The 24,983-nt window shown below is 40.8% G+C and overlaps 2 protein-coding genes across 3 annotated transcripts in view; both read right to left on the reverse strand.

The window, feature by feature from the left end:
- The window catches only part of OVCH1 (ovochymase 1), a 46,593-nt gene extending 39,244 nt beyond the window's left edge, over nucleotides 1-7,349 (reverse strand). The window contains 9 exon segments of the mRNA XM_037035048.1: nucleotides 1,542-1,731; nucleotides 3,215-3,299; nucleotides 3,301-3,364; nucleotides 4,181-4,275; nucleotides 5,258-5,306; nucleotides 5,309-5,421; nucleotides 6,165-6,262; nucleotides 6,541-6,659; nucleotides 7,328-7,349. Coding sequence (XP_036890943.1) covers nucleotides 1,542-1,731; nucleotides 3,215-3,299; nucleotides 3,301-3,364; nucleotides 4,181-4,275; nucleotides 5,258-5,306; nucleotides 5,309-5,421; nucleotides 6,165-6,262; nucleotides 6,541-6,659; nucleotides 7,328-7,349 — 835 coding nt within the window.
- A 5,889-nt stretch (nucleotides 7,350-13,238) lies between these two features.
- The window catches only part of TMTC1 (transmembrane O-mannosyltransferase targeting cadherins 1), a 244,572-nt gene continuing 232,827 nt past the window's right edge, over nucleotides 13,239-24,983 (reverse strand). For both annotated transcript variants that reach the window (XM_037032260.1, XM_037032331.1), the window contains exons 17-20: nucleotides 24,448-24,585; nucleotides 22,982-23,104; nucleotides 19,758-19,835; nucleotides 13,239-16,054 (exon numbers count right to left, since the gene is read on the reverse strand). In XM_037032260.1, coding sequence (XP_036888155.1) covers nucleotides 15,914-16,054; nucleotides 19,758-19,835; nucleotides 22,982-23,104; nucleotides 24,448-24,585 — 480 coding nt within the window. In that variant the 3' untranslated portion in view covers nucleotides 13,239-15,913. The remainder of the gene's footprint in view (nucleotides 16,055-19,757; nucleotides 19,836-22,981; nucleotides 23,105-24,447; nucleotides 24,586-24,983) is intronic.

Consider the following 24,983-nt stretch of genomic DNA (forward strand, 5'->3'; position numbering starts at 1 on the left):
AGCCCATCCAAGTTGTCACAAATGTCGAGATTTCATTCTTTTTGTGGCAGAATAGTATTCAGAATGTTCTTTTCTTTGTCTGAATTTTTCACATTTAAGATTTATCCAGTGTTCTCAAATCACATTTCACAGTGAAGCTGTCAAATGTATTGTGTATGGCACGAACATAGTGTCCTCCCATCTCTGACCAGGTGGTCCTGGGTTATAACAAATACCTTTGTTTAAAGATACCAAAGTGAAACTACATAAATGTTGGCAGAGACACGGCAAGCCCCTGTCACTCACTCTGAGATTTCACGTGGCCGTATCACACTTCAGTTGTTGGGAGCTAGAGGAAATAGGCAGCTAGGGGATTGGAGGCTCAGAAAGATACCTTAAAGAAGTGTCATTTAAATAAAGTATTTGTCACACTCTGACATTCATTTGACTGTGGAATTAACGGTTGTTGCCTCATTTCATTGCCATTTAAAAATGTTGTTGTCATTAACCTTTGTTCAGGGCTCTTAACCCCTTTAACCCCCACTTCCAGGTGACAAACATTGAAGAGAATTACCACCAGGAGAGAACGCCCCCTGCAGTCATCGCGATGAACTGAATGCTTTGACTCCCAAGGCCAAATGGAAGTGCATGGAGAGCCTGCTGCAGTCTGAGGCGGAGCTGGTTGTGCAGCGGGCCCACCATCAGCCCCGTGGCTGATCTTGGACTCGAATGGAAGCGGGATGGAGAGAATATTATGTTGTGCTGCTCTGGGTCCTGGTCTCTAAAAAAGTTGCTTCTTATGTTAAACTACTTGTTCTGGAAACTGTGTCTTCTTGTGGCTCTTTATTCTACAGGGGCTGCCCATGTGCCACGTTCTTGTGAAGATGCTGCCCCTTTGCAAGAGAAACCTCCTGGTCCCTCAGAACTGAGCCCCCCAGACTCCTCCCTCGTGACCTGATGACTCTCTGGGCTTGCCTGCACTTTACCTTTTATCGCAACTGTCCGTTTACTTTCTCCCCAAATAGTTGGAAAGCTCCCTGAGCACAGCTTTAGCGTCTCCACACCCACGTCTATTTCTCTAATCTCGGTGTAGTGCCACAGAACACAAATAACTGAAAAGCCTCCCTTATTTTTCTGCTGTAGCCAAGTGAAATGAACAAGGCGGAATGGGAAAAGTGGGAGAGGAGTGATTTATTTTGTGCTCTTGAGTAATTTAGAGAAAAAAAGTCAACTGGATAAATAAAGAATACTCTGAATCCTTTCTTGTATTTTTAAATCTCAGAAATACAAAAAAAAGTGCCATGAAAACCTACATGAACATAAACTTGAAGATCATCTAGTTGATGATCAAGTTAAATTGACAGATATCAGTGTTCATGAGTGAAAAGATAGAAGTTTATACACATTGGATTATGAATTGAAAACCAGCCATATTTTTGCTTTGTTTCAAAGCTTAGTCCCTTATTTCAAGGGTATCAAAATACCCTTGAGATAATTAAGTACGATCAATTTTTGAGTTGCAATGAAATGAGAAAAGAAAAATTCACAGAAATTACACCTACCTGTGATTATGTTCTGAGTGATAAAATCCATCCACTCTTACACCTTGGAGAAAATGCCACCTGAGGTCCTTACATAGTTATTTCTTGAAGGAGCCCAACTTCTACCACAACCAGATCCCCAGGAAGTTATCCCAGCAAGAATCCAGAGTCCATTGTCCCTTCTACAAACAAGTGGGCTTCCAGAGTTCCCCTTTTATAGTAGAGAAAGAGAGAATTTGAAAATATTAAAAAATAACAATATTTTATCAGGTCCACAAATATCTGCACTGATCTCAGAGAAGGAGAGGCCTATAAATCCAATGATTATCATCCATAAGTATTTTATTGTTCATTTTTTTCTTTTGTTTAAATTTATTTAATTATTTTTCAAGTTCAGTTTTCTTCACCACTAGTTTCAAGGTATTATGGTTTTGCCCAGATGTGACTTACTTCCACCCATTGCCTGCCATCTTGTAAACCTAACACTTAACATCTTTCTCCCTCCTTCCTTCTTCTTTTCTGGGAACGACCATACACATTCCAAAATCAATGGAAGGAAGAGAGCGAGTTTACGCAGTTACGTGCCTCTACAACAGCTTGTCACCTGCAATTGTTGGAAAAGACTGGGTTATATTCCAAGGCTATAGCATCAGTGAACAGAGCCCCCAAGGGCATGCTCAAGGCTTTGAAAACAGAATGCCTGGAAGCCCAGTTTTGTCCCAGAGACTCTGTGTCAAAACTGTTGGTTCCATAGAGGATGAGAAACCGCAATTTCTGGATTCTATCTTCAATAACCCTTCAGAATAATATGTTGCTTTGAGAACACATGCCACTCGTGTTAGAGGAAGCCCTCCTTGAAAGGCATGGGATTGTTTGAGGGCTTCATCCAAACCCAGATTACCTGTAAAGCCTGCAGACAGGACAAAGCACCCTACATTTGCCTGTGTTTCAGTTTAGAAAGGGGCGCAATTAAAATTTTTCATCTCCTCCCTCCCAAACTCTTCCTGGTCTCTGTTGCCTCCTGGAAGAAAAATACATTTTTCCAAAAGATAATTTCAGGGAGCTTCTCACACTGCTTGATGGTAAAAAACAAAGACTCCTTGATCCTCCACTTAAAAAAAAAAAGCTTCCCAAGTAAATCATCTTTTCCATTTAAACTTAAAATTCACGTCTTTACACATTGGTTTCCCTTTCCTCTCTGTATCTGGTAAAGATTGTTCTCCTTTGTAAACTTCTTGTCCTCAGGAGGTCACTGTCAATCACAACATCTTTTTATCCAACAGTTACAATAACTATGCTATCTTCGGTCAAAGTCTGTGCAAAGATTGCATTTGGCACTAAATACTTAAAAACTTTAATAAAAGATGGAATAAAAAAAGTTCACAGCTGAACCTAGTTTTTTGCCAAAATGGTCATCTTGCTTGATTCTATTAGGTTGGAAGTATTCAAACCACATCCCCTACCTCTCCCATTCCTGCCCCCCCAAAAAGAGGTGTGGGGATAAGATTGGGCACGGGATAGGAAAAAATTCTCTCAACCCAAGATAAGTCAACTTTTTTCAGTAGAAGCCAGTTGAAAAGATGAAGAAAAGGGGGATTTTGAAGCAGTATCTTCCAAAAGCAGCTCACAGGGAAAGTCAGAATCCACTATCACCTGTGTGTTATTGACTAACTGGGCTGGTTTATGCTCTTCACCTAGCAGGCATCCTTTTCCCCATCAGGGAAACCCGCACACAACACGGTCCTTCCCAGGGGAGGAAGGTTCATAGCCTCGAGCAGAGTTACAGGTTGTGTCATCCATGATGGGAAGTTCCAATTTTTGTAGGATATTGGAATATTCGGATGCTGTGGAGAAGGGACTGACAAGTTAGTCAACAACTATCTTCACGGAAACAAATCATAAGAAACCTATGAGTTTAAAACTGTTTCAAGTAGATGTTTAACCAAAATGGAGAAGTTCTTATTTTTTAAGGGGAAATATATTCTTTTTTCCAAATATTTTATTTATTTATCTTTAGAGAGGAAGTGAAGGAGAGAGGGAGAGAAATATCAATGTATGGTTGCCTCTCATGCATCACCTGCTGGGAACTGGCCTGCAACCCAGGCATGTGCCCTGACTGGGAATCGAACTGCGATCGTGTGGTTCACAGGCTCGCGCTCAATACACTGAGCTACACCAGCCAGGGCATCTTTTCTAAAATCATATATGTGATAAAGAACTTTTTTTTAAATCCAGCAGGCTTTTAGGGTAACATAGGCAATTTTAGTTTCTCTGAAGCTATGCTCGAGTGTTTTCCCCAAAGAAAAACATTATTCAGTAAAGCAATATTTTATAACATATCTAATATTCTTTAAAAGTCACAATATTAAAGATATGAAAACATAACTGTAGTTACTATTTCCAGATAACCCCTTTCCTGTAGTCTCCTCCACCCTATTACAGCTGCCTCCAGTTTTATCCGACACACTGACCCAAATGGCAGCCAGAGTTTTACGTAGAGCGTAGGTATAGAATTTTCTGTGGTAATGACAACCAGAAATCTTCACTGAGTCAGAGCTCAGAGGAAAGAAAAACAGAGGATAAATGTATTATTCATGGCCAACAAAATCCTTGTTTTTATTGGGCAAAGGAAAGAAATATATATTTTTGATGCACCATACTCTCTGAATTCTCGCCCCACCCACTGGTCATGCCAAGAATCCCTTCTTCAAGTTTATCATCTCCATTGGGAAGACAGATTGGCTGAACAGCAATTCTTGAAAAAAAAAAATGAGGTTCACAGATAAGTGATGCTGAATGCATTTGGAAAGTGACATTGGTTGATTTAATGTCTTCTACAGTTTATTCCTAAGTGTTATATTGACATATGTTCAAAGTTTTCCTTTTTCATTAGCATTATTTCATATATAAATTTAGAAAAATGCAGGAAACGTAAAACAAGGAAAAAGATAACCTCTTGTTCTATACACCACAATAACCCCCCCAAACTACTAACGTTTTAAGGTGTAGCCTTGTTCTTAAGAAATAGTTTTCTCCAGCCCTGGCTGGTGTAGCCCAGTGGATTGAGTGCAGGCCTACGAACCACACGATCGCGGTTCGATTCCCAGTCAGGGCACATGCCTGGGTTGCAGGCCAATTCCCAGCAGAGGACTCACTAGAGGCAACCATACATTGATATTTCTCTCCTTCTCTCCTTCCCTTCCCCTCTATAGATAAATAAATAAAATCTTAAAAAAGTAAAAATAAATAAAATCTTACTTAAAAAAAACAAATAGTTTTCTTCAATGGTAAACTGAGTACTACTATATGGTTAGGCCTCAGTGAATAAGCAAAAAAAAAAAAAATCCCTGTATGGGCAGAACTTGTGTGTGCGTGTGTGTTGCAGGGGGAGAGGAAATACAAACAGTAAATATAATAATTTAGCTATAATGTAATAGGTGCTCTGGAGGAATCACAGCAGGGTAAAGAAGACAAATCTGAGGATTAAAGAGAATGGCACAGGAGATGTAACTTTAAATAGGGTAGTCATGACAAGTCTCATTGAACTTCTGACATTTGAACAAAGCCTTCAAGAAGCTAGAGGAAGGACCCGTGCAGTTATCTTGCTGGAAAGCATTTGAAGAAGAAGAAACAGGACGGAAAAAACCTGCCGTGGAGTCATGCCATAGTGTTCAAGGGGCGGTGGGGAGGCCAGGATGCCTGGAGTAAGTGAAACAAAAGAATGTTTGGTACAAAACAAACAAGAGGTTAGATGTTGGGCTAGGAAGAGGAAGATGTCAGAGGAAGTGTGTTGTACTCAGGATGGATAACAATTTCTGAGACAGGAAGACTCCGTTCTTGCTTGTCCTTCTGAAAGAGGTTGTACTCCCCAGCAATCACAGCCGGACTTGTAATTTGCTCCCTGAAAACAAAGAAAAATGTTTCAATAGCACAAACGTTGTTTCCCCAGAAAAGACACTTAGTTTTATGGAGTTAAATGAAAAAAAATGAATAAAGTACCTGTAAATATTACTGTCTTCAAAGAAGATATACTTTTATTAGTAATTACTAATTGTCATCATTTCCTCCTGTAAATTATAAGAATCTATAAAAAGGCAAGGTTTTTAGTCATAGTGTTTACATTTTGTGAATCCTTTCCCTTACCATTAATTGTCTTTTTGTGTAAAATATTTAAGTGTGGAATCTTCTTTGTCTTTTGTACTTAAACCAGTCTATATATGTGCTCCCATTTTTTAAACAAGACATAAAAACTGTTCGTACAACTATCCTTCTTTTCTTTACTAGCACCTCTTTCAATCTAGTCAAGTACCTGTTGTTTCCATAGTATTTTTCCCTCTCTGTGATTAAAACTCAGGTTATTAAAACTGTGGAGCATCCACTTAACATTTGATGTTAATATTTTATGAGAGTAGGCAATTATTTTTCTTCCCACTAACTCCACAAATTATAGATGAAGTCTTGGGTTTCTGAGGTTCCTGGTTAGCAAAAGTAGGAAGCACGGGGAAGGCCAATGGGTGGGTAAACCAGGTAGTAAAATTAAGAAAGGGATTGAGGTTTAACCTTGGAAGGTATTCAGATCATCACATCTCCGAGTTCTATCATTACAAATCAAAGTTTGACAAGTGATGAAAAGCCACAACCCACTCATCCAGGCCAGCGGGGCAGTGTGCCGCTGTAGCCACCAGGTCATCCCGAATCACGCTTCCTCCCCAGAAATGGTGCTCGCCTGATGTTAGGGAGACCTGCCCGAGATAAAAGTTAGAATACAACTAACATACACATCCCCATGGATGCCGACTCCTTCAGAAATATTGGAAGTCAACTCTTTCATAGGCTGTAATATCCTTAGATACAGTTCTAAGTTGGTTACTAAGATACGGCCTAACACGTAAATGTTTTGGCAGAGAGGTCAAATGTGTCAAGACAAAAATGACATGTTAACCTAGAGTTATGATATTTGAAACAAAAGGAACATTTTACCATTTTCTCATTAAGAAATCAATACTCTTGTTACACTGACCTGTCATGGATGTCCATCAGCTGTTGAATTTCTCCAACTAATAATTCTAGAGGAGAGCTCAGATTCCAAGGCAGTCTCTGTACTTTTCAAATCAACGGCTCTGATTTCACACTCCAGTCCTGTGTGGGGGAGCATACGTGTGCACGCACACACGTGTGCACACACGCACGTGTGCATGCACGCACGTGTGCACGCATGCAGAACACCTTGTTTAAGGGTTCACTTTATCAAGATCGCACGTTCAGACGTTCAGGGTTTCCTGGCTTGGCACGGATGTTCTGGCATCACTCAGCTGCAGGCTGTCCCCTTCCTTTTCTCAAAATGTCCCTGAGACTACCCCTCAGTCATGCTGTGGTGACTAGAACTTGCCTCACCCTGAGCTGCCCCGTTTCAGGCTGAGCTGCCCCAACAAGAAAACGCCTGGGGGCAGGATGCACAGGCTCTTTCTGCAGAGACTGACTGGGGGCCTTACTCTGGAGGGTGAGCAGGACATAATTTAGGTTCTAGTAAAGGTATTGGAGAACAACGTATGCTACCCCAGAAGACAGATATTTGACTATAAGCTACTTGAACTAGGTTATTTTTCTCTGGAGCACGCTGCTTAGAACATGTGCCTATGAACTTGGACTCCAGAATCCAAGAATTTCAGTAAGAAACTCCGGCCCAGGCGTGTCTTTGGGAACACCTGGGCCCATACTGCCCCCCTCATCCTTGCATCTTCGGGCCTGAGGAATACGCAGTCTCCTGCCCCTGCTTCTGCCCCCTGGGCGCCCAGGGCCAGGCTCACCTGGGCTTGAGGGGAGGCCCATGGCGAGAAGTAGAAGCACCCCAAGCCAGGCCAATGCCCGCATTGTGTCCTCCACGATGACTTTGTCCGTCTTCCTCCCTCTGGGGCTGAGAAAACTGAGCGAGGAAAGTGGTTCCAGCACCGCAGGCCTGGCTGTCCTGAATGAGCCCGCCAGCCCGCCTGCAGGGCTCTTCGCTCCTGCCCGCAGCGGGATGGACGGGCGGCCCCTGCCCCACAGCCAGCCCTCACAGCGTCTCCTTGGGATTATCCTGAGAGCTGGCTGGTCTCTGGCCACCCCAGGTTTTCTAGGTCTCAGCCATTGGCCAAAGGAGAAAGGCGCGAGGTGTCCTCATGGCTGGTGGGATGCTCAAACGTGTGCAGAGGTCCCTACAGACAGATGCAGGGTGAAGGAGACCAGTAACCCTGAAGGTTCCGCACAGGTGAATTCCGTCCCACACCGGGCAGCATGCCCCAAGCGCTGGGTCGAGGAAGCTTGGCATCCATACAAGACACAGGCTAGCACCAACTTCTGAGAGGAAGGAGACTCAGGAAAGTTTAATGAGTACTTAATGCCACCACTCCTGCACCTAAGTAGCTTGTTGAAGGCTGTGCCACCCAAAGGAGTTTCCAAATAGAGTGGACAGGAAAGTCAGATTCACGCTGCCACTGCTTTTCTGGACCAGCGTTATCAGCGTTAGTGGAGCGCCCCTAAGCTGTACGATGCATCAGTTGAGACTATTAAAATAAATTCATTGCTAACATGATCATGTCAGCACTTTTTCTATAAATATCATTTTGTACTAAATTAGCTTGAGGTTGGGAGAGGAATAAAGCCAGAATGTGTAATGGATCTATATTTTATCAAAAAAAAATAAGGCAAGGCTAAGTGGACATTGCATACACATCGACTAACTTGGACACCAATCCCCAGGCCCAGTGGCCTCAGTCTGTGTGAGATGGAAAGAAAAACTCCTTGAGGTAGGATGGTAAACAAACCCAGGAAGGTAGGTAGGCAGTAGACAGATGGAGAGAAAAGCAGAAGACCGTCAAGGTGGAGGGAACGCAGGTATAGGACTAGGCAGGTGACAATCCGCTGGGTCAATGACCCCTGTAACTGCAGAAAAGAGTAGAAGGTGAATGGGTGCCTTTGGGTAAGAAGCTTGGAGAATGTGATTGGCACCCAAACTTGGTGCCTAGGTGACCCTTGGATGGGGCTGGGTAAGGTAAGTTGCTCTTCTGTGAAAATTAACCACTGTACCTCCAGGCTTGAACACTGGCCAGGGAATCTTCAGATTGGCGGCAGCCTGACCAACGGCCGCACCATCCTCATCCCTGAGTTTTACTTTCACTGTAGTTTTCTCATAAAGATTGCCATGACCCTCCCTGGCCCCGGGGGCGCACTGCTCTCCAATAAAAAGCTCAGATTCTTCAAATGGACCCAAAATCCACTCTTTCTTAGCAAAAGGGAGTCAAATTAAAACTACTACACAGGTTTTACAAAATAAAATGGAAGAAGAAAAAAATAAACATATGCTTAGCCAGTACAGTTCAACTCAGTGTTGAAGTTCATGGCTGAACTTCTCATAAGGCTCACGACCTGTGCCTCTGCACTCTACTGCATGTGGTGTACAGAGCTTTGCAAGATCATCAGTGGTTTGTTTCACACCCAGACATCTCCATGCCGTTGGACAATAGCTCATTTTCTGCTACAGCACAGCCCCCTGTTCCCAGAGTTCAAAACTCACAGCCTCAAGTGAGACATTGTTCTTCTATATAAAGGATTGCTCTCTTACAGACCTAACAAAATAATGCCTTTCCATTAAGTAGGAAAAGAGCCATTTAGTTTATAAATTACATAATATGCAATAGTCAGGTCATTAGATTTAAATTTGTAAGATAATAGTTTGAGTTTATAACTTTACGGAGATGTTGAAGTGTTCAAATGGAAGTATTCTCTTATTTAAAAAATAAACATTTGAAAAGGAAGGACAGAAAGGAAGAGCAGACTGGACTGGACTACCCTAGTTTGGACCTGTGACATATGGGAAATGTGCCTTTAATTTGAACATTTCTTCATTAGGGCAGGAGGATAATGATACGCTCTTGGAGGCCCCCCAAGACTCTTGATGAACCCCCGACTCAAAGGAGAATTGTAAAAGGAGGAGTATTAGGTGACTAACTCATGAGCAATGATCAAATTAGGGGCAAATGATGTTTTATGTTAAAAATAAAGTTTTTACACCCAAGCTAAGCCACTGGTCTAAACTCCAGAACCCTCTCCAAAGTCCCATAAGGCCTAAAATTCAGCACTAAAGGGATTATTGGTGACATTAAAAAACAGCACTTTTATTTGAATATTTGGTGCAGGAACAGATATCACATGATACTGAGGGGATCTGAAGGATGGATGAAAAAAATTCATTTTGATAGCTTGGCTGTAAATGACAGAGATGTGGTAGCAGCTGGAGATTTTTAAAAAATGAAGTTTTTTTTTCAAATGATTTTGATGGTAGTTACCTGTACATGGGTTTTCAAATAGAAGAACATGAACAAGAACCAGCCAAAGGAGTAAGTTAAAGGAGAAAAAGAGGTTTAGAATAGAATGAAGTTGTATAAGAGGCAAAACAGGATCCTCTTTTTTAATTGTAGCAATAGGAGAGAAGGAAGAATTGGGCACAGGTACGTTTTCAGATCCAGGGCAGGATATTAAGGGAGTACTTTTTCCTGCCTTGTGTTTACTCTGTGAAGACGTGTACTCAGCAAGGTGAGGGGAGGGGACCTGGAGTGGGTAAGTGCTGAATAGTCACTGTGGGGTATGGTAGAGAAAACACTCAAAACACACAGAACAATGCAAAGCAATGAATGAATGAATGAATGAATGAATGCGGGAAGAATGCAGATGGTCTTTTTCCTCCTCAAAGTAGACACCAACCAGTGACATGGATTTCAATGGGTACTAATCATAGAGCACTTTAGAGGCCAAAGCAAGACAATTATTTTCATTGTATTTTATATAAAATAGACATTTACGTAAATTTTATTTTGAAGAGATGTAGGCAAAGTGTACATCAGACTTACATGGGAGAAATACTTTATGGAAGATATATTTCTAACTGGCACAGCAAAAGTAACAAAAATGTACATTTATATACAACTGATCAAAGTAGGAAATAAAAGCATTATGAACAAAGAACATGATGCAAGTCATTTCCCCCTAAAAAAAAAAAAAGAAGGATTGATATGAGTTACAGCAAGTCAAATGATATCAACATTAGAAAAGCAAGCCATGGCTTCTACAGATATTTTAATCCTTAGGAGGAAATTGTTAAACATCTTTTTTTCCCTAGAAACATAACAAAATCACTAATTTTTTGTGTGTACAGGCTGCAAAGTAAGACTGGTTTCCTCCGCTATGTTAAAGCATGTGGGCAGTTCAGTCACTTTCAGAGCTGTTTGTGTATTTGTTCCGATGTGGTGATTTTCTTAAGAATTCCTGCCCTGGCTGGTGTAGCTCAGTGGATTGAGCGCAGGCCTGTGAACCACACGATCGAGGTTCGATTCCCAGTCAGGGCACATGTCTGGGTTGCAGGCCAGTTCCCAGCAGGGGACACACGAAAGGCAACCATACATTGATATTTCTCTCCTTCCCTCCCCTTCCAAAGATAAATAAAAAATCTTTTATAAAAAAAGAATTCCTAAAACAAAGGGCAATGCTTATCAGTTTTGCCTTCAGATGTAGAGGGCTTTGAATCTGGATCTGGAGTACACAGAGCTTGCTAGTTCCACAGGACAAACCCGTGCCTCAATGCATGATCAACGGGACTGAGATGTTTGGTCATGTGCCCAGGGTGAGATGGCTCCTTGGCAACAGAGGAAGGACTAAGAACCCAGGCCTCCCGATTCCTGAACTGGTGCGTCTCCTGACAGACCAGGACAAGCAAGACAACCCCAGGGGCCTCATGCACACTGGAAACTTCCAAATGCGATGCACAGATTCACATGTGCACCACCGAGAATGGGAAGAAACTTCTGGATTTCTGGATATAGACATCTCTTTCCAGTTTAGGGTAAATGGTGATCTAAACTTACCAATGAACAATGACTGTATATTGTGATAGGTGCTAATTTTATGAGTTAATACCCTAAAGGTTTTAATTGCAAGGATCCTTGGTGATAATAATGGGACATTTTTATATGAGCCAATGGACAGATGTGAACACCATCCCTTCTGTTATGCCATTTTATGGACTGATTAAACCATACATTTGCAGTTATTTTATTTCTTTTCTTTAAGCCACATGGTTACATAAGAAATAATAAAAAGTGCTATTTTTAGAAGACTTGTTTAACATATTGTTCTTTTACATAAAAATCTTCAAGAATAATAAAAAAGTTGTAATGTATACCTATGTATTTTGGGGCATTGTAAGCTTTTATCTTATTCAATTGCTGCCTAAATGCAAGACTTGAAAGGTATTTGCTTTCTTTAAATGTGAAAAGATGCTATTTCAATACATTGTGCTATTATTGGGAAATATATTAGTTTAATCAAAATAAATGTGATATGAAAATCAGAAAAAAATAAACCACCTATAACTACATAACTTTGGAATGCTGTTACTAATATCCGTAGATTTACTAATCTAAGATGCAAATCCATCACAAATCAGAGCACAATTTTTTTAAACTAATGAGTATAAGCAGGAAATGATTACCAAAAGCCGACATGTGTATAACTAACCTAAAGACAGAGAGACATAGGTCTAGGCATAAACTATGCTATGGACACCTTGAGTCATAAAAATATGAGTTTTACCTACTGGGTACCTCATATGGGAACATGTAAATGACGAGGAAGATCCCGTCCATCTGAAAATTGAGAATTCTGTAAATATAGGTCAAATTATAGCCCAATTGCCACAAATGCAAAACCACTCCTCCCAGCCCATCTGTTTTGTCAATCTCGGAACGGTGGCCTTAACCAACCAACCGTGCCAAACAATCAATCCTTCTTTAGAATTCTTTGGCTTCTTTTAGTTTAGATTTAAAAGTAAAAGTTGTGAAAGCATCTCCTCTGTGAGAGATTATAAACGTCTATTTTGTAAAAGTTATAAACTCTCATGGAAGTTGTTAGCCACTGGTGCCTCTCCAGCCGAGCTGTGTGTCAGAACCAGGATTTTCTAAAATAAGCTTTTTCTTCCTCCAAGTTGTTTAAATCTTTGGTTTAGTTCACCCGTGTTATATCACTGAACCATGTTTTATAAATGCCATTAACAAGTTGAAAACATCTGAATCACATTTTAAACTCCTGAATAATTCTTAGGGTTGAAATGAGCTTGTAAAGCTACTCTAGGTCCCCATGTCACAGGACATGTTAGGGGACAGCCACTTAATGGGATTTTGAAGGCGAAGAGAACTAACTGATTCTAGGTAGGACCGAAGGACAGGTCAGATGGATTGGCAGGAGGAGGGCGGAGATGTGTACACAAGGAACTCTAATGCAGACGAGAAAAAAAAGAGCAAATGATTCTCAGAGTAACAGAATCACAACTGAAACTCTAATCATTGGATCCAGTGTCCTGATGGACGAAAGCAGCTCTCATCTTGTCCTCGCCACCTTACCTCCTGCCCAGCACCTGCTATGTACTCAAGGTCCCAGCACAGAATGAAACTGCAGGACTGTTTAAAATGTTAGGAATTTCAAGCAGGGTGTGCAACCAAGCACAAAGTGCTTCTGAGCACAGGACCCCAGGGGAGAGTGTAGACAGCAGGGCCGTAAAGCTGGCTCACCAATTTCACCACAGAAAGGCGCTGTGGCTCCCCAGCGCTCCCCAGTCGCGCTGGCTGGAGGGCACCCTGGGTTGTAGCGCCACGACTCGCCGGGCACTCAGCCTTAATTTTGATAAGCGTGGGTTCCACATACTATTTCATGTTACAAGGACCAAATAAAAATAGTTACAAAATATACTTAATATCTTTGAAAAAATAATATGTGATTTATTTTCTGATAGGCACCATTTCAACTATAAAAATTATTCCCTTGGCCACATCTCAGTGACAGTATTAGCTAAGGACAAAAATATCTGATGCCAATAGTGCTAAATTTTAACATTCGAAGAGAGGCCAGTGTGTGCAGACAGAATGAGAAAAGGAGAGGGGGCTAGAAAGCAGGTATGGAGGAAGGGAAGGGGGGAGGGAAACAGACGTGGGGTTGGGGGTGGGGAGAAAAGCACCCAAAAGAAGGTGGGCAAGGGCTCCTGAAGGCCATGTGACCCTTTCTCCCAGAGTATGTCTGGGAAGCCATTGCCGATTCAGCTAATCCTACAAATGCGCTCCGCCAGTTTTTGTAGCGCTTCGAGTAAGGCATCAAACTGCTTTTCAAAAGTTGGGGCTCAGTCTTTCCACCAACCTTTTAAGTGTGAGTTTCGGTTACAGATCATCCTAAACAGTTGTGATTAAAGTCCTAGATATTGGTTTTAGCTAGCGCTTCCTATTTTTCATTTTGGGGGTGGGCATAGTAACAGCATATTACTCAAAAATACTATAGTACCTTTCTTGGCCTTAGGACTATAGTAATATATTTGAGGGGGAAGAAAAATATTTTAAATAAAACTTTGGGTAAGTTTATGATACCCAACTTTAGAAGAGTACTAGAAACGGAAGGTCATAGTGGTAATATAAATGCTACTGGATTACTGATGCACACACAGATGTATGCTAATATCATTTCTGTAACTCTTCACGTTTAAAATATTCCTTACATCGCTGCTTTCTACATTATCTCTTTCTAAAAAGCTTTCCTTCCTTTTATCCAGATTTACCTTGGTCCTCCTCCCCACCCCCAAAATACGGGGTTGCTGCTTCCTGAACGGGTTCAAAAAGAAGCTAAGAAGGTGCCTGTTTTTTAACCTTACCTGGGCCTACACGTGGGGAGCACGTGCGCCTTCAGACTGCTCAGTCTCTGTGGAACCTGGCTCGGTGCCGTGAAGAGCACTGCCCAGAGTTTTCTGACTTTTTAATTTTTCAAAACAAAACCAACTGTTCCAATTTCAAAATAGACACCAAAATATACTGCTACCCAAGCACTGTAGGCTGAGCCCTAATTTCTTTGACTTTAGCAATTGAATAGTTAATACAAATTTTCTGAAGTGCTGTTAAAACTTAACTACTTTGTAATTTAGACTTATAATTTTTGTGTGATAAGTTTTAAAAAGCCACTATTAAAACCATTATGTACAAGGAAGAAACTGTGTGTATATATTAAATATTTTATAAGTTATAAAATAAATAACACTAAAAAACAACTGTTGATTCGTAAGTTCAACTTTGCCTTCCTTCTTTTTAAATATAAATATATATTTTTAAGTTATGAATTAGATTTTTCTAGATTTTTTAGCATTTTCCATGAATTCTCCAAAACTACAAATTAATAATAATTAATTTGATGAAGAATAATTAATAACAAATTTTGGGTTCACGTTACTCATATTTTAAGCACAGACTTCTCATTAGGCCTAGGAAGACAAGTCAATAAAGCTCTCTTTCCACTTAAAGTCTATAAAGATTTCTGCGTTGTATTGTAAAGATTCCAAAATGGGTCAATATATTTGTCAAAAATAATAAATCTCATGATGTCTAAAGGTTACGATAATAAAGTAGAACATTTCTCTCAGTTAATATCTTTAGCAATTTTCATGTAGAAGATACTATGTTTTTCTCCACCAAAATAACAAGATATATAGAGGTGGAAACATTTTTGATTTTAAAAGCACTTCTGAAATTATAGAGCAGAACCACCACTCTAGTGATACTTGTAATAAAATTAAAATAATTTTAGGCTTTCCATAAAGAATTAGGGGTAGCAAGATCCTTGACATTCTCCCGGGGTAAGAATATCCATACACAATTCCAGAAGCTTCCTGTTTGATGTGTTAGGCAATGGGAAAGTTTGCAGCAGAGGGGAATTTTGTTTACTGCTCAGTAGGGCTCTAGGGATATGCTTAGGGAAATATTGGATCCAGCTCACTGAACAACAGCCCCCTTTTCCACAAATTCCAGAAGGTTCTACAGAAATTATTCAATACTCCTTTCTGGTTCTGGAGAATTAAATGAGCCACCTCTTGACAGAATTTCCCCAAATGGCTTATCTTAGAGGATCTGTCCTCTTTGAAATATTCCATGAAGAAGCAACGCTCTGCCTTCATAGCACTTCCAATTTCTGTATTTCTGGTTTAAACTTCATAAAAGTTTAAACTAGAAAAAGAACCAGATGACTAGGTTGCAACCACAGAGGAATATCTGGAGGGAAATCTGGAGTTAAAGCCAAAAAAAATCTGTAAAATGTATAGTTGTTGTATTCCTTCCCTCGCAGACCTTCTTGCCCTTGCTTGCTCTTTTTGTCTTTTTTTCACGGGAATGCAGCACAGGGCTCCCAGCAAGTAAGTGTCTCCAAACGTGGCATCCTGGACTGGGAGTGGAGGAAAGCCTCACTGGGTGTCCCCCTGCGGATGCGGCAGCAAGGCTTCTACCACTGCTTCCTCCTCCAGAGGTGAGAGCAACTGTCCCTGGAGAGTAGGTCAAAAGCCGCTACGTTTGATCTTTTTCTCGAACTTCTTGTAATCGTTTTTCTAGGCGATCCAGTTTGGCGAGATTCTCCTGCAGCAGTTTGCTGTCTGGAACCAGCTGTAAGGCTCTCTCATAATAACCTCTTGCAGACACATAGTTTCCCTGTCGAGAAAAAGAGAATAATCTGACTCACCTGAATGCTCTGTCAGAGAATGGAGAGAGTGGGAAACAGCATTTCGCCCTGTTTAACCTACCTGTCCCCAGTAAGGAAACCAACCCTGTCTGCATGGGTAATTTTACCCTTATTTGTTGGTGCTTTTAAAGAACCCATTTGTTTTAAGTACCAGTCCAGCTGGAGAATGTGAAGGATAGAAGTTATGACATAAGGGTAAATGGCGGAAAACAGGTTTTTAATTCTACTTAATGCAAGGTATGAGCCTGTCATTTTGTAGGGTTAGCACTATTTGTTTGTGATGAAATGGAGTCGTGCATGTCAGGATAAACTGAAGAGAGGGGATGGAAAGAGAGAGAGAGAGAGAGAGGAGTTTGTGTGGGGAAATGGTTTTGAAATTTCAACAGTAATAATACAAAAATAAGTAGTTTAGAAATCCACAATAACTCCTTAGTGGTAAGAGTTATTTTAATCTTCAAATTAAAACAAAACTGCAACTTTTGCCTAATATAGCCTTTAAATCAAATATAAATTTTTATAAAACAGAAAGAACTGATAAGACCATGGAGTCACATTTAGCCAATACTCAAGGTGTGTGACCATATGTACCTGCTGGATACTTCTAAATCAGGAGAGCAGGTATGTTAGTCCCGACTTGCTTAAAACACCAGTCGCTGCCCTCTGTTGGCCCAATCTGGTTTCCTCAATGCCTCCCTGACAGCAGCCATGAGTACCTGGTTCCAGGTGGTCCCTGGCAAATTAGTCACAATTGTTAACTTTCTCCAGCCCCTTTCCTGGTCCTAAACGGGTATTGTCAAGTCTCAGTCTAAAATTGTTAGAAATTTCTTCACTCTGAAAACCACAAATTTGCTCTACGTAATTCAGTTATAGTTCCATGTAGGTGAAAACCAGTTACTCTCTGATTTCCATTGCAATTTAAAATAGTATTCTCTCGGAGCAAAAGTACTATGTAGCAATGCAACTAATATTTATTGAATGCTTAGCTGTCTTCCAAATGATTTAATATGTGTCAAGACCTTAGACACTACCTAACACCTAAAGAGCACCCAGTTGGATACTATCATTAATTGTTATTACTAAATAACTATCCAGGCTCCATGTAAACACTATATTTCTTTTAGCATTCACTTGCTACATTGGTGAAAAGGAGAGTATAAATGGCTGAACAGGATCGTGGGAATCCACGATCTGGCAAATGAAGATATTTCTGACTATTAACACTGGTTATGATAAGAGCCTAAACAGAATTCTGGACAAATGAGAATGCGGATTTGTGACATTAATTTTTTTAACTCAGGCATTTATCTTCTAAGTATCTTCTGATGTTTATTAAGCTTGGCACACACATGCAAACAACAGAATACATGTGGCCTCTAAAATGGCCTCAAAATATGTTTCTACTACAGTTGACTTTGAAATTGTCTTCCAAGAGGGTCCTCTGAATTCAGGCCTCAGCCCAGTGCCTTGGCATTTCCTTCGCTGATCGCCAGCTTTCTCTGTCCTTTCAGACACAACCTAGACACAGAGTTACTTTCTCTCCCTCAAATTGCTCTTTTCCTGATCAAAACGGAAGCCTTATTTTAAGAAACAAGTTAAATTCAATGTACCCAATTCCTAGATGCCAGGTAGGGAATGTGAATTATCCAATTTTTATTTTGTAAAGATTTTATTTATTTATTTTTAGAGATGGGGAAGGGAGGGAGAAAGAGAGGGAGAGAAACATCAATGTGTGGCTTCCTCTCGCATACCCTCTACCAGAGACCCGGCCTGCAACCCAGGCATGTGCCCTCACTGGAAATCAAACCAGTGACCCTTTGGTTCACAGGCCCGTGCTCAAGCCACTGAACTATACCAGCTGGGGCAAATTATCCAGTTTTTAGAAATGTGCTATTTACTATGATAGCCACTAGTCATATGTGGCAATTTCATTTATTACTAAATAAGAATTCAGTTGCTCATTTGCACCAACCACATTTCAAGTACTTGACAGCCACATCTAGAGGCTGGCCGCTGCCTTGGATATAGAACATGGGCATCACTGCAGAAAGTTCTATTGAACTGTGTTGTTCTAGAAAAGGCATTAATCTCCTAAGGCAGTACTGAAAATAGTACTCTATGATATGGCCCAGTGGGTGCAACTATGATTGTAAAGAATGTATTGTATCATCTAACCTACTGTTTATTCCCAAGTGTCCATCAGTAGATGAGTAGATAAAACAGCTGTGGTACATTTATACAATGGAATGCTACTCGGCTGCAAAAAGGAAGAAAATTTTACCCTTTGTGACAGCATGGGTGGACCTGGAGAACATTATGCTGAGTGAAATAAGCCAGTCAGAGAAAAACAAGTACCATATGATCTCACTCATATGTGGAATCTGATGAATGAACTGAACTAACCTAGACAGAGCAGGCTGACAGCTCTGGGTGGGGGGTCTGGTGGGGGTTGGGGAGATTGAGCAAAAAAGAAAAAGAACTCATGGACACGGACAACGGTGTGGTGATCGTGAAGGGGGGATGGTGGAGGGTGGGGAGGGTGGAGGTGGAGGAAAGTACAAAGGGGATAAATGGTAATAGAAAAAAAATACAATAAAAAATAAACTGACTGAAAAAAAGAACGTATTGTAGCTTTTTTTGGTCTATCCATTCATCCATAATACTTCATAAAAATATCATCTTCTATTACCAAGTAGTACGAGCAAGGGACAACTTCCCTCTCCCTGTCTCTCTGTGTCACCTTCTCGCAAAGCCTCATTCCACTCCCATCCTTACCGCAGCCCTCAGGCTTTCCTGAGTGTTGCCCAGGCTCAGGCAGGGAGTGAGGCTCAGGCACGGGGTGGCACCGCCGGAGGCACGCACATGCCACCTGGCAATGCAGAAGACACAGGAAGCTAACGGTTGTTCTTAAAGGCCTCATAATGATAAGCCTGCATTTTAATGGTAGCATCAAAACGACCACGTCCGAGGGAAGTTTCCTCAGTAATATTTGTGACAACTTTCCCTAGTGACAGACGGTTACTAGACTTTGTGTGGCGATCACACTGTAAGGTATATAAATGACACATTCCTACACTGTACAGCTGAAACTAATGTAATGTTGAATGCTAACTCTACTCACATTTAAAAAAAAATGTAAAAACGGCCACATCCCAGTCATGTGCCTGGTCCATATATTTGCATTGGATCGCACCACATGATTTACTGATATTAGACTGTTTTTAAACTACCAACATGGCAATTTTCTATTGTTTAACCTAATGCATGATATTAGCAAAGATGAAAAAGGATATATTAATTTTTATCAGGGCGTTTGCTACATTTTAAAACAACATTCAATAGATCCTTTAACTTCCAGATACCGATTCAAAGGGAAGTATCACTCAATTCAAAATAAGGGTTCATATGATTCTCTTTATGATAAAATCACAGGATATAATTTATGTAGACTTATTTTTTAAATGGCTTCATGATGTTGGCTATCTAGATAATACAAAGTGAACACAAACTGTGCTAATTTTACCTTTAAACAATTATGTTTTGGGTATTCAGATAATTCAAAGAGTAAATTAGTAACAGTTTCTTAACCTTTTAAGAGAGAAGACAGACAGACAGACAGACAGAGAAAACACGAATGGCAAACCCGGTTCCCACGAAAGGGAGTCACCTCCCTACCTTAATGTGCTGGATGCCCCCCATGTTCATCCAGGCCTGGGCTTGATCCGGATTTAGTTCCACGGCAGCTCTGTAGCTCTAAACACACAAGAAATATCCTCAGGCTGAGGAACAGACCCCACCTTCAACCCTACGTAGAAAGTATAGAAACCACTTGCTTCATATGTGAAAATTTAAATGGTTAAGAAAATGAACAGCCACTTCTAGTTGACAGGGGCCCCTTTATTTCTATCATGTTTTAACATTGACGATTCTCAAGGAGAGGAAACTGAAATGTGTAATTTCCTTGCAGAACTCATGTTCAGACTTGAGACTGTAGACGCCTGCAGGAAATCCAGGGGATTTCTATTACAGTGAATCATTTCCCGCTGGCCTTGACCTGCACGAAAATGGTGCTTTTTGGCCTTTTTCACTATAAATGGAGTTTGTAAGGAAAATGTTTTTATAATCATAGGACCTTAGAGTCATTTCCGAAACAGATTACCCTTACTGTAATAACCCCTTTCGCAATGTCGCCGGCCTGGTCCTTTGGTCTGGGCCAAAATTCTTGGAGGCCCAGGGTGCTCATGGCTTCTCTAAGGACATCTGTTTCACTGGGGGACAGTTTCAATCATTAGAAAGGCTTTCTTTTATTTTTCTTCCATATGAAAGGTCTTCGATGTTTGAAGACAATTAGTTAATCCTCAAATACTTTTTTTTTGCCTGAATAACATTTTTCCAATTAGCTGTAATATTCGTGAGATATATTTTTAATATTTTGCATGTTGTTCTGCATGTTCAGCACAGAGTCTTGATTTTAAGACTAGTCATCTTAAAGAAAACTAGAGACTGTGAGTGCTGCCTTTACAAAGTGTTCAGTTCCATCCTGGCTGGTGTGGCTCAGTGGACTGAGCGCCGGCCTGCAGACTGAAAGGGTACCAGTTTGATTCCCAGTCAGGGCCTGGGTTGCACAACAGGTCTCCAGTTGGGGGTGTGCCGGAGGCAGCCAATTGATGTTTCCCTCCCTCTCTTTCTCTCTCCTTCCTCCTCTCTCTAAAAATAAACAAACAAAATCTTTTTAAAAAGTGTTCAACTACAAAGCTAAGTATGTATGTGCATAGTTTAATACTCCTTGCTATTTTCATTAGCAAGAAGCGGATTGATCAGATCCTTAAGTAATGAGAATTTGTTCATCCCTTCCCTGCTTTAGTTTTAGAAGAGCAAATATTAAGAAACTATATGCTCTTAAAAAGCTGTTAAAATACACTTAAACAGTATGTCTTAACCTCTATCAGCTGAGATAGGCTGTAGTATAGATGGGGTATAGATTCAGCTCCTGGCTCTAGTTCATTTCCTCTGCTTGGCCTTCAGCAAGTTACATGACCTCTGATTCTCAGTGTTTTCAACTATAAAAGGTGATAGTGACCATGACTTTCTTACATGACTGTGGTGAAGACTAAAGTATGCAATATGTGTGAGTCACCCATAAAGGTGCTGACATGACACATTTAGCTGTTATTACTAGGCAATGGCTTTACTCTTCCTCTTCAGGAATGCAACTTTTCTACGATGATTATTTGGTCCACTGGCTCAGCAACTAGAAGATACTTTTGTTTTCTGTACAATATATAAATACAGATGGAGACTCCATATAAATATTCATAATTATCATTAATTAGTCATTAAACTGTTATTTTAGTTGTAAATAACTTAAGAATTAAAAATGTACAAAAAGCAGAGAAAAACGCACAATTTCTTCCCCAAATATGCTACCATTTCTGTTTGAAGGATTCACATTCAAATTAATTTTTCCAATTATCTTCACATATGTTTTCCAATAACATTTTAAAAGCCACTCACTATTTTTAAAAAGTTACAGGATTTGAAAGTTTCCTTTCCCATGATATATTTAGTATATATATTTTTCTTTTTTTAAGATTTTATTTATTTATCTTTAGAGGGGAAGGGAAAGAAAGAAGGAGAGAAACATCAATGTATGGTTGCCTCTCGTGGGTCCCCTGCTGGGAACTGGCCTGCAACCCAGGCATGTGCCCTGACTGGGAATCGAACCTCAATCCTTTGGTTCTGAGAGATAACTCACAGAGATAAGTCACCGCAGTATGTGGCTGCTCGGTACGTGCTTAATTGACTGAGCCACACCAGCCAGGACTAGTATATATATATATATATATTTTTTTTTTTACTACATTAATTTCAACTTGTGGCTTTACCAGGTACAAGGAAAATGCATGACATCTACAACATTTCCACTTATACTTGTAAATGTCTTTCTGATTTCAAATTGTGCATCAATTAAATTCCAAAGCTGAACATATCGGACACTTATGAGATATGACATATTATACTTTAACGACAGAAGGAAGCAGGCCCTCTGCACAAGGAAAAGTCTGGTCTAATTGGGGAGCCAAAATGCATGTATACTGTACACACAGGAGCAGGGGAGGGAGCAAGAAAGGACTGGACAGTACAGTGTATTACATGACACTTTCAAGTGGCTGGTAAAAACAGTGTTTTAAGAGTTCCGAGGAATTAAGGTCACGGGGAGAAAGGACAGTCCAGAGGGCTTCCAGAGGGAGGAGGACACAAGCTGTGCATCGGTTGATGGGGGCATCCTTGAGGGCAGGAGAGGGCGTTACAAGGACATGCAGAAACGCCCAAAGCTATTCAAGCACTGGTCCAGCTGGAAGAGATGGTTACTGAAGACAAATAGAAAAGAAGAGCAAGAGAGGTTGGGGGAGAGAGAGAAGCCAGTTTGGAGGCAAAATATTAAATGCTTCAAATGTAAGTTAAAGGTGACAATTTAGAAAATAATGAAGAGGTATGGCAGGATGCTGAGTAATCAAAAACCAGAATCTTAATAAAAAAAAAATAGCCCTGGCTGGTGTAGCTCAGTGGATTGAGCGCGGGCCTGCGAACCACGCGATTGCGGTTCGATTCCCAGTCAGGGCACATGCCTGGGTTGCAAGCCAGTTCCCAGCAGGGGACTCACGAGAGGCAACCATCCATTGATATTTCTCTCCTTCTCTCCTTCCCTTCCCCTCTAAAGATAGATAAATAAATAAAAATTAAAATAAAATAAAATAAACTTATATCACGTTGATCATCAGAAAACTCACAAACATACCAATGATCTTAGAATCTACTGTATATGCTTCATTAAAAAATGAGGGAGAATTAATTTTAATTCATGAATTCAATAAGATAATTTTATTAACTGTTTGTACCTCAAAAGCTTTGTCCAGAAGATTCTGCTCTCTTAGTTGATTTCCTTTTGTGAAAAAAAGTTCAGAAACGACCTTCGGGTCCTTTGGTTTCAGCTGGAGAGCCTTGTCTATAGCATCAAGTGCCTGCATAAATTGGAAATGGAGATGAAATAAACGCAGATTAGATAAAGAAAAACTAATTCAAATGATAAAATGTATACTTTCTGTTTTTATGAACTAGCTAGTGTAGTGACAATCAATTCTTCATGTCTCTGATGTTCTCATTGAGAAAATGTAGCTCTGACAAAGTAATTTTCCTGGACTCCAGGTTTCCCGTTTGAATTAGTGACAAGGAAATGTCCCTCAATCACTTTACGGGGGGTCATGTGATCCGGTTCAAAGAAAACAAAATCCGGCACTGGCTGTTCGGCCCTGACTGCATGCCCTCTGCACCACTCCCACAGCCCCTGCACAGGGGCCTGAGGCTCACTCTGCCCCAGCACGCACGGCTCCAGCCCCTGCAGCCAGAGACCCCTTCAAAGGGATCAGCACACACCTGATGGTGTTGCTCTTCTCTTTAAAACCCCAAGGTTCTCCCCACATAGGGAACAGAACTTTTGTCCTGGTTCCAAGCCTTCCTGTCTAGTCCTCCAAACGTTTGCAACTGCATGTCACACTGCACCCCACTCCCTCACGCCAATCCCTGGGACAGGCTCCTTGTTGTCGCCATGGGGCCTTTGCACATGCTTTTCTTACCTAGAATGCTCTTCACTGTTCCCCTTTTGCCTAATAATTCTTATTTATCACTTTGCCCTCACCTTCACATCACTCTGCAGGGAACCTGACCTCCCAGACCACACAGGTCCCCTGATTATATCCTCCTTAGGGACTGTGTCACTCTTCATAAAATCACTGAATACTGCGGAATTCTACACTGACTTTGTCATTACTTGTTTGCGCTCTCTCTGTAAACTCCTGTCTACTATAAACTCCATGAGGACAAGGGCCATGATTTTTTCCTGTTACACCACTTTATTCCTGGTGCCTGCCACAGGGTTTGGCATAGAGTAGGCATTCAATAAATATTTTGTTGGATTAGTACATCAATGTACTGGATATGTAACTATTACAATGGACGTCAATGACCTGCCTCACAGGGTTGCTGTAAGGATTCCATAAAAACATGCTTAAAGAACATGGAAAAGGATAAAGCATACAGATGTTAGTCTTTATCTCTCTAGAGTGAGTTGAAAGCAAACTGAGGTAATACCACATAAAATCTTCAGACCAAGCATGAGCCAAGCACCTCTTATTTCAAGGGGGTGTCTTAGAAGTTAAAGGGCTGTCGTGAAAAGCATCCATAAGCAAGATATGCCAACTGACGGTGATGTCCAAGACCGCGCAGCCTCATTCCTGTGCAGCCTGGAGTCATTTTGGGGGCCACCCTCTTTCTACCCACGGACCCGAACAACTCCAGGGTCCTCTACCTTGTCATGGTTCTCCTGCTTGCTGTAGATAGCTGACAACAGGCGATAGCACTCAAGGCATCCAGTCTCCTCTGACACAATGTGATTGGTCATCTTCTCAGCTTCCTTGGTCTGACCCATCATGGCCAATACCTGAGCCTGCAAAACCACAGGGACCTTGGTTTGGAAGACATTTAGTTATCACCTTATCAAATAAAGCATCCTTGAAAAGAGGCATTTAGGAAACACCCCAGACAAAACTGCTCAGCACCTATTTGTGGTTCACAGAGATAAGTCACCGCAGTCCGTGGCTGCAGTTCCTGTTGTTTCTTTATTTAGGTATGTGCATGCATTTCTGCATGAATGGCAGGGAAGTTAAAAATATCCAATGAAATGACTTGAGCCTTTTTTAAACAAAATTGACTAAGTATTGACTATGTCAGAAAAGAAATGAATTCCTGTGTCTCTAACAAGATAAATTTGACGTACAGCAAATCTAAGGAAAAGGAAAAGTATTGATCCAAAACTGAAGTAAAATATTGTTGTTATTAATTTTC

This window comes from Sturnira hondurensis, unplaced genomic scaffold, assembly GCF_014824575.4.
Source record: "Sturnira hondurensis isolate 20B ecotype Veracruz unplaced genomic scaffold, ASM1482457v3 Scaffold0000362, whole genome shotgun sequence".
Taxonomy (NCBI): Eukaryota; Metazoa; Chordata; class Mammalia; order Chiroptera; family Phyllostomidae; genus Sturnira; species Sturnira hondurensis.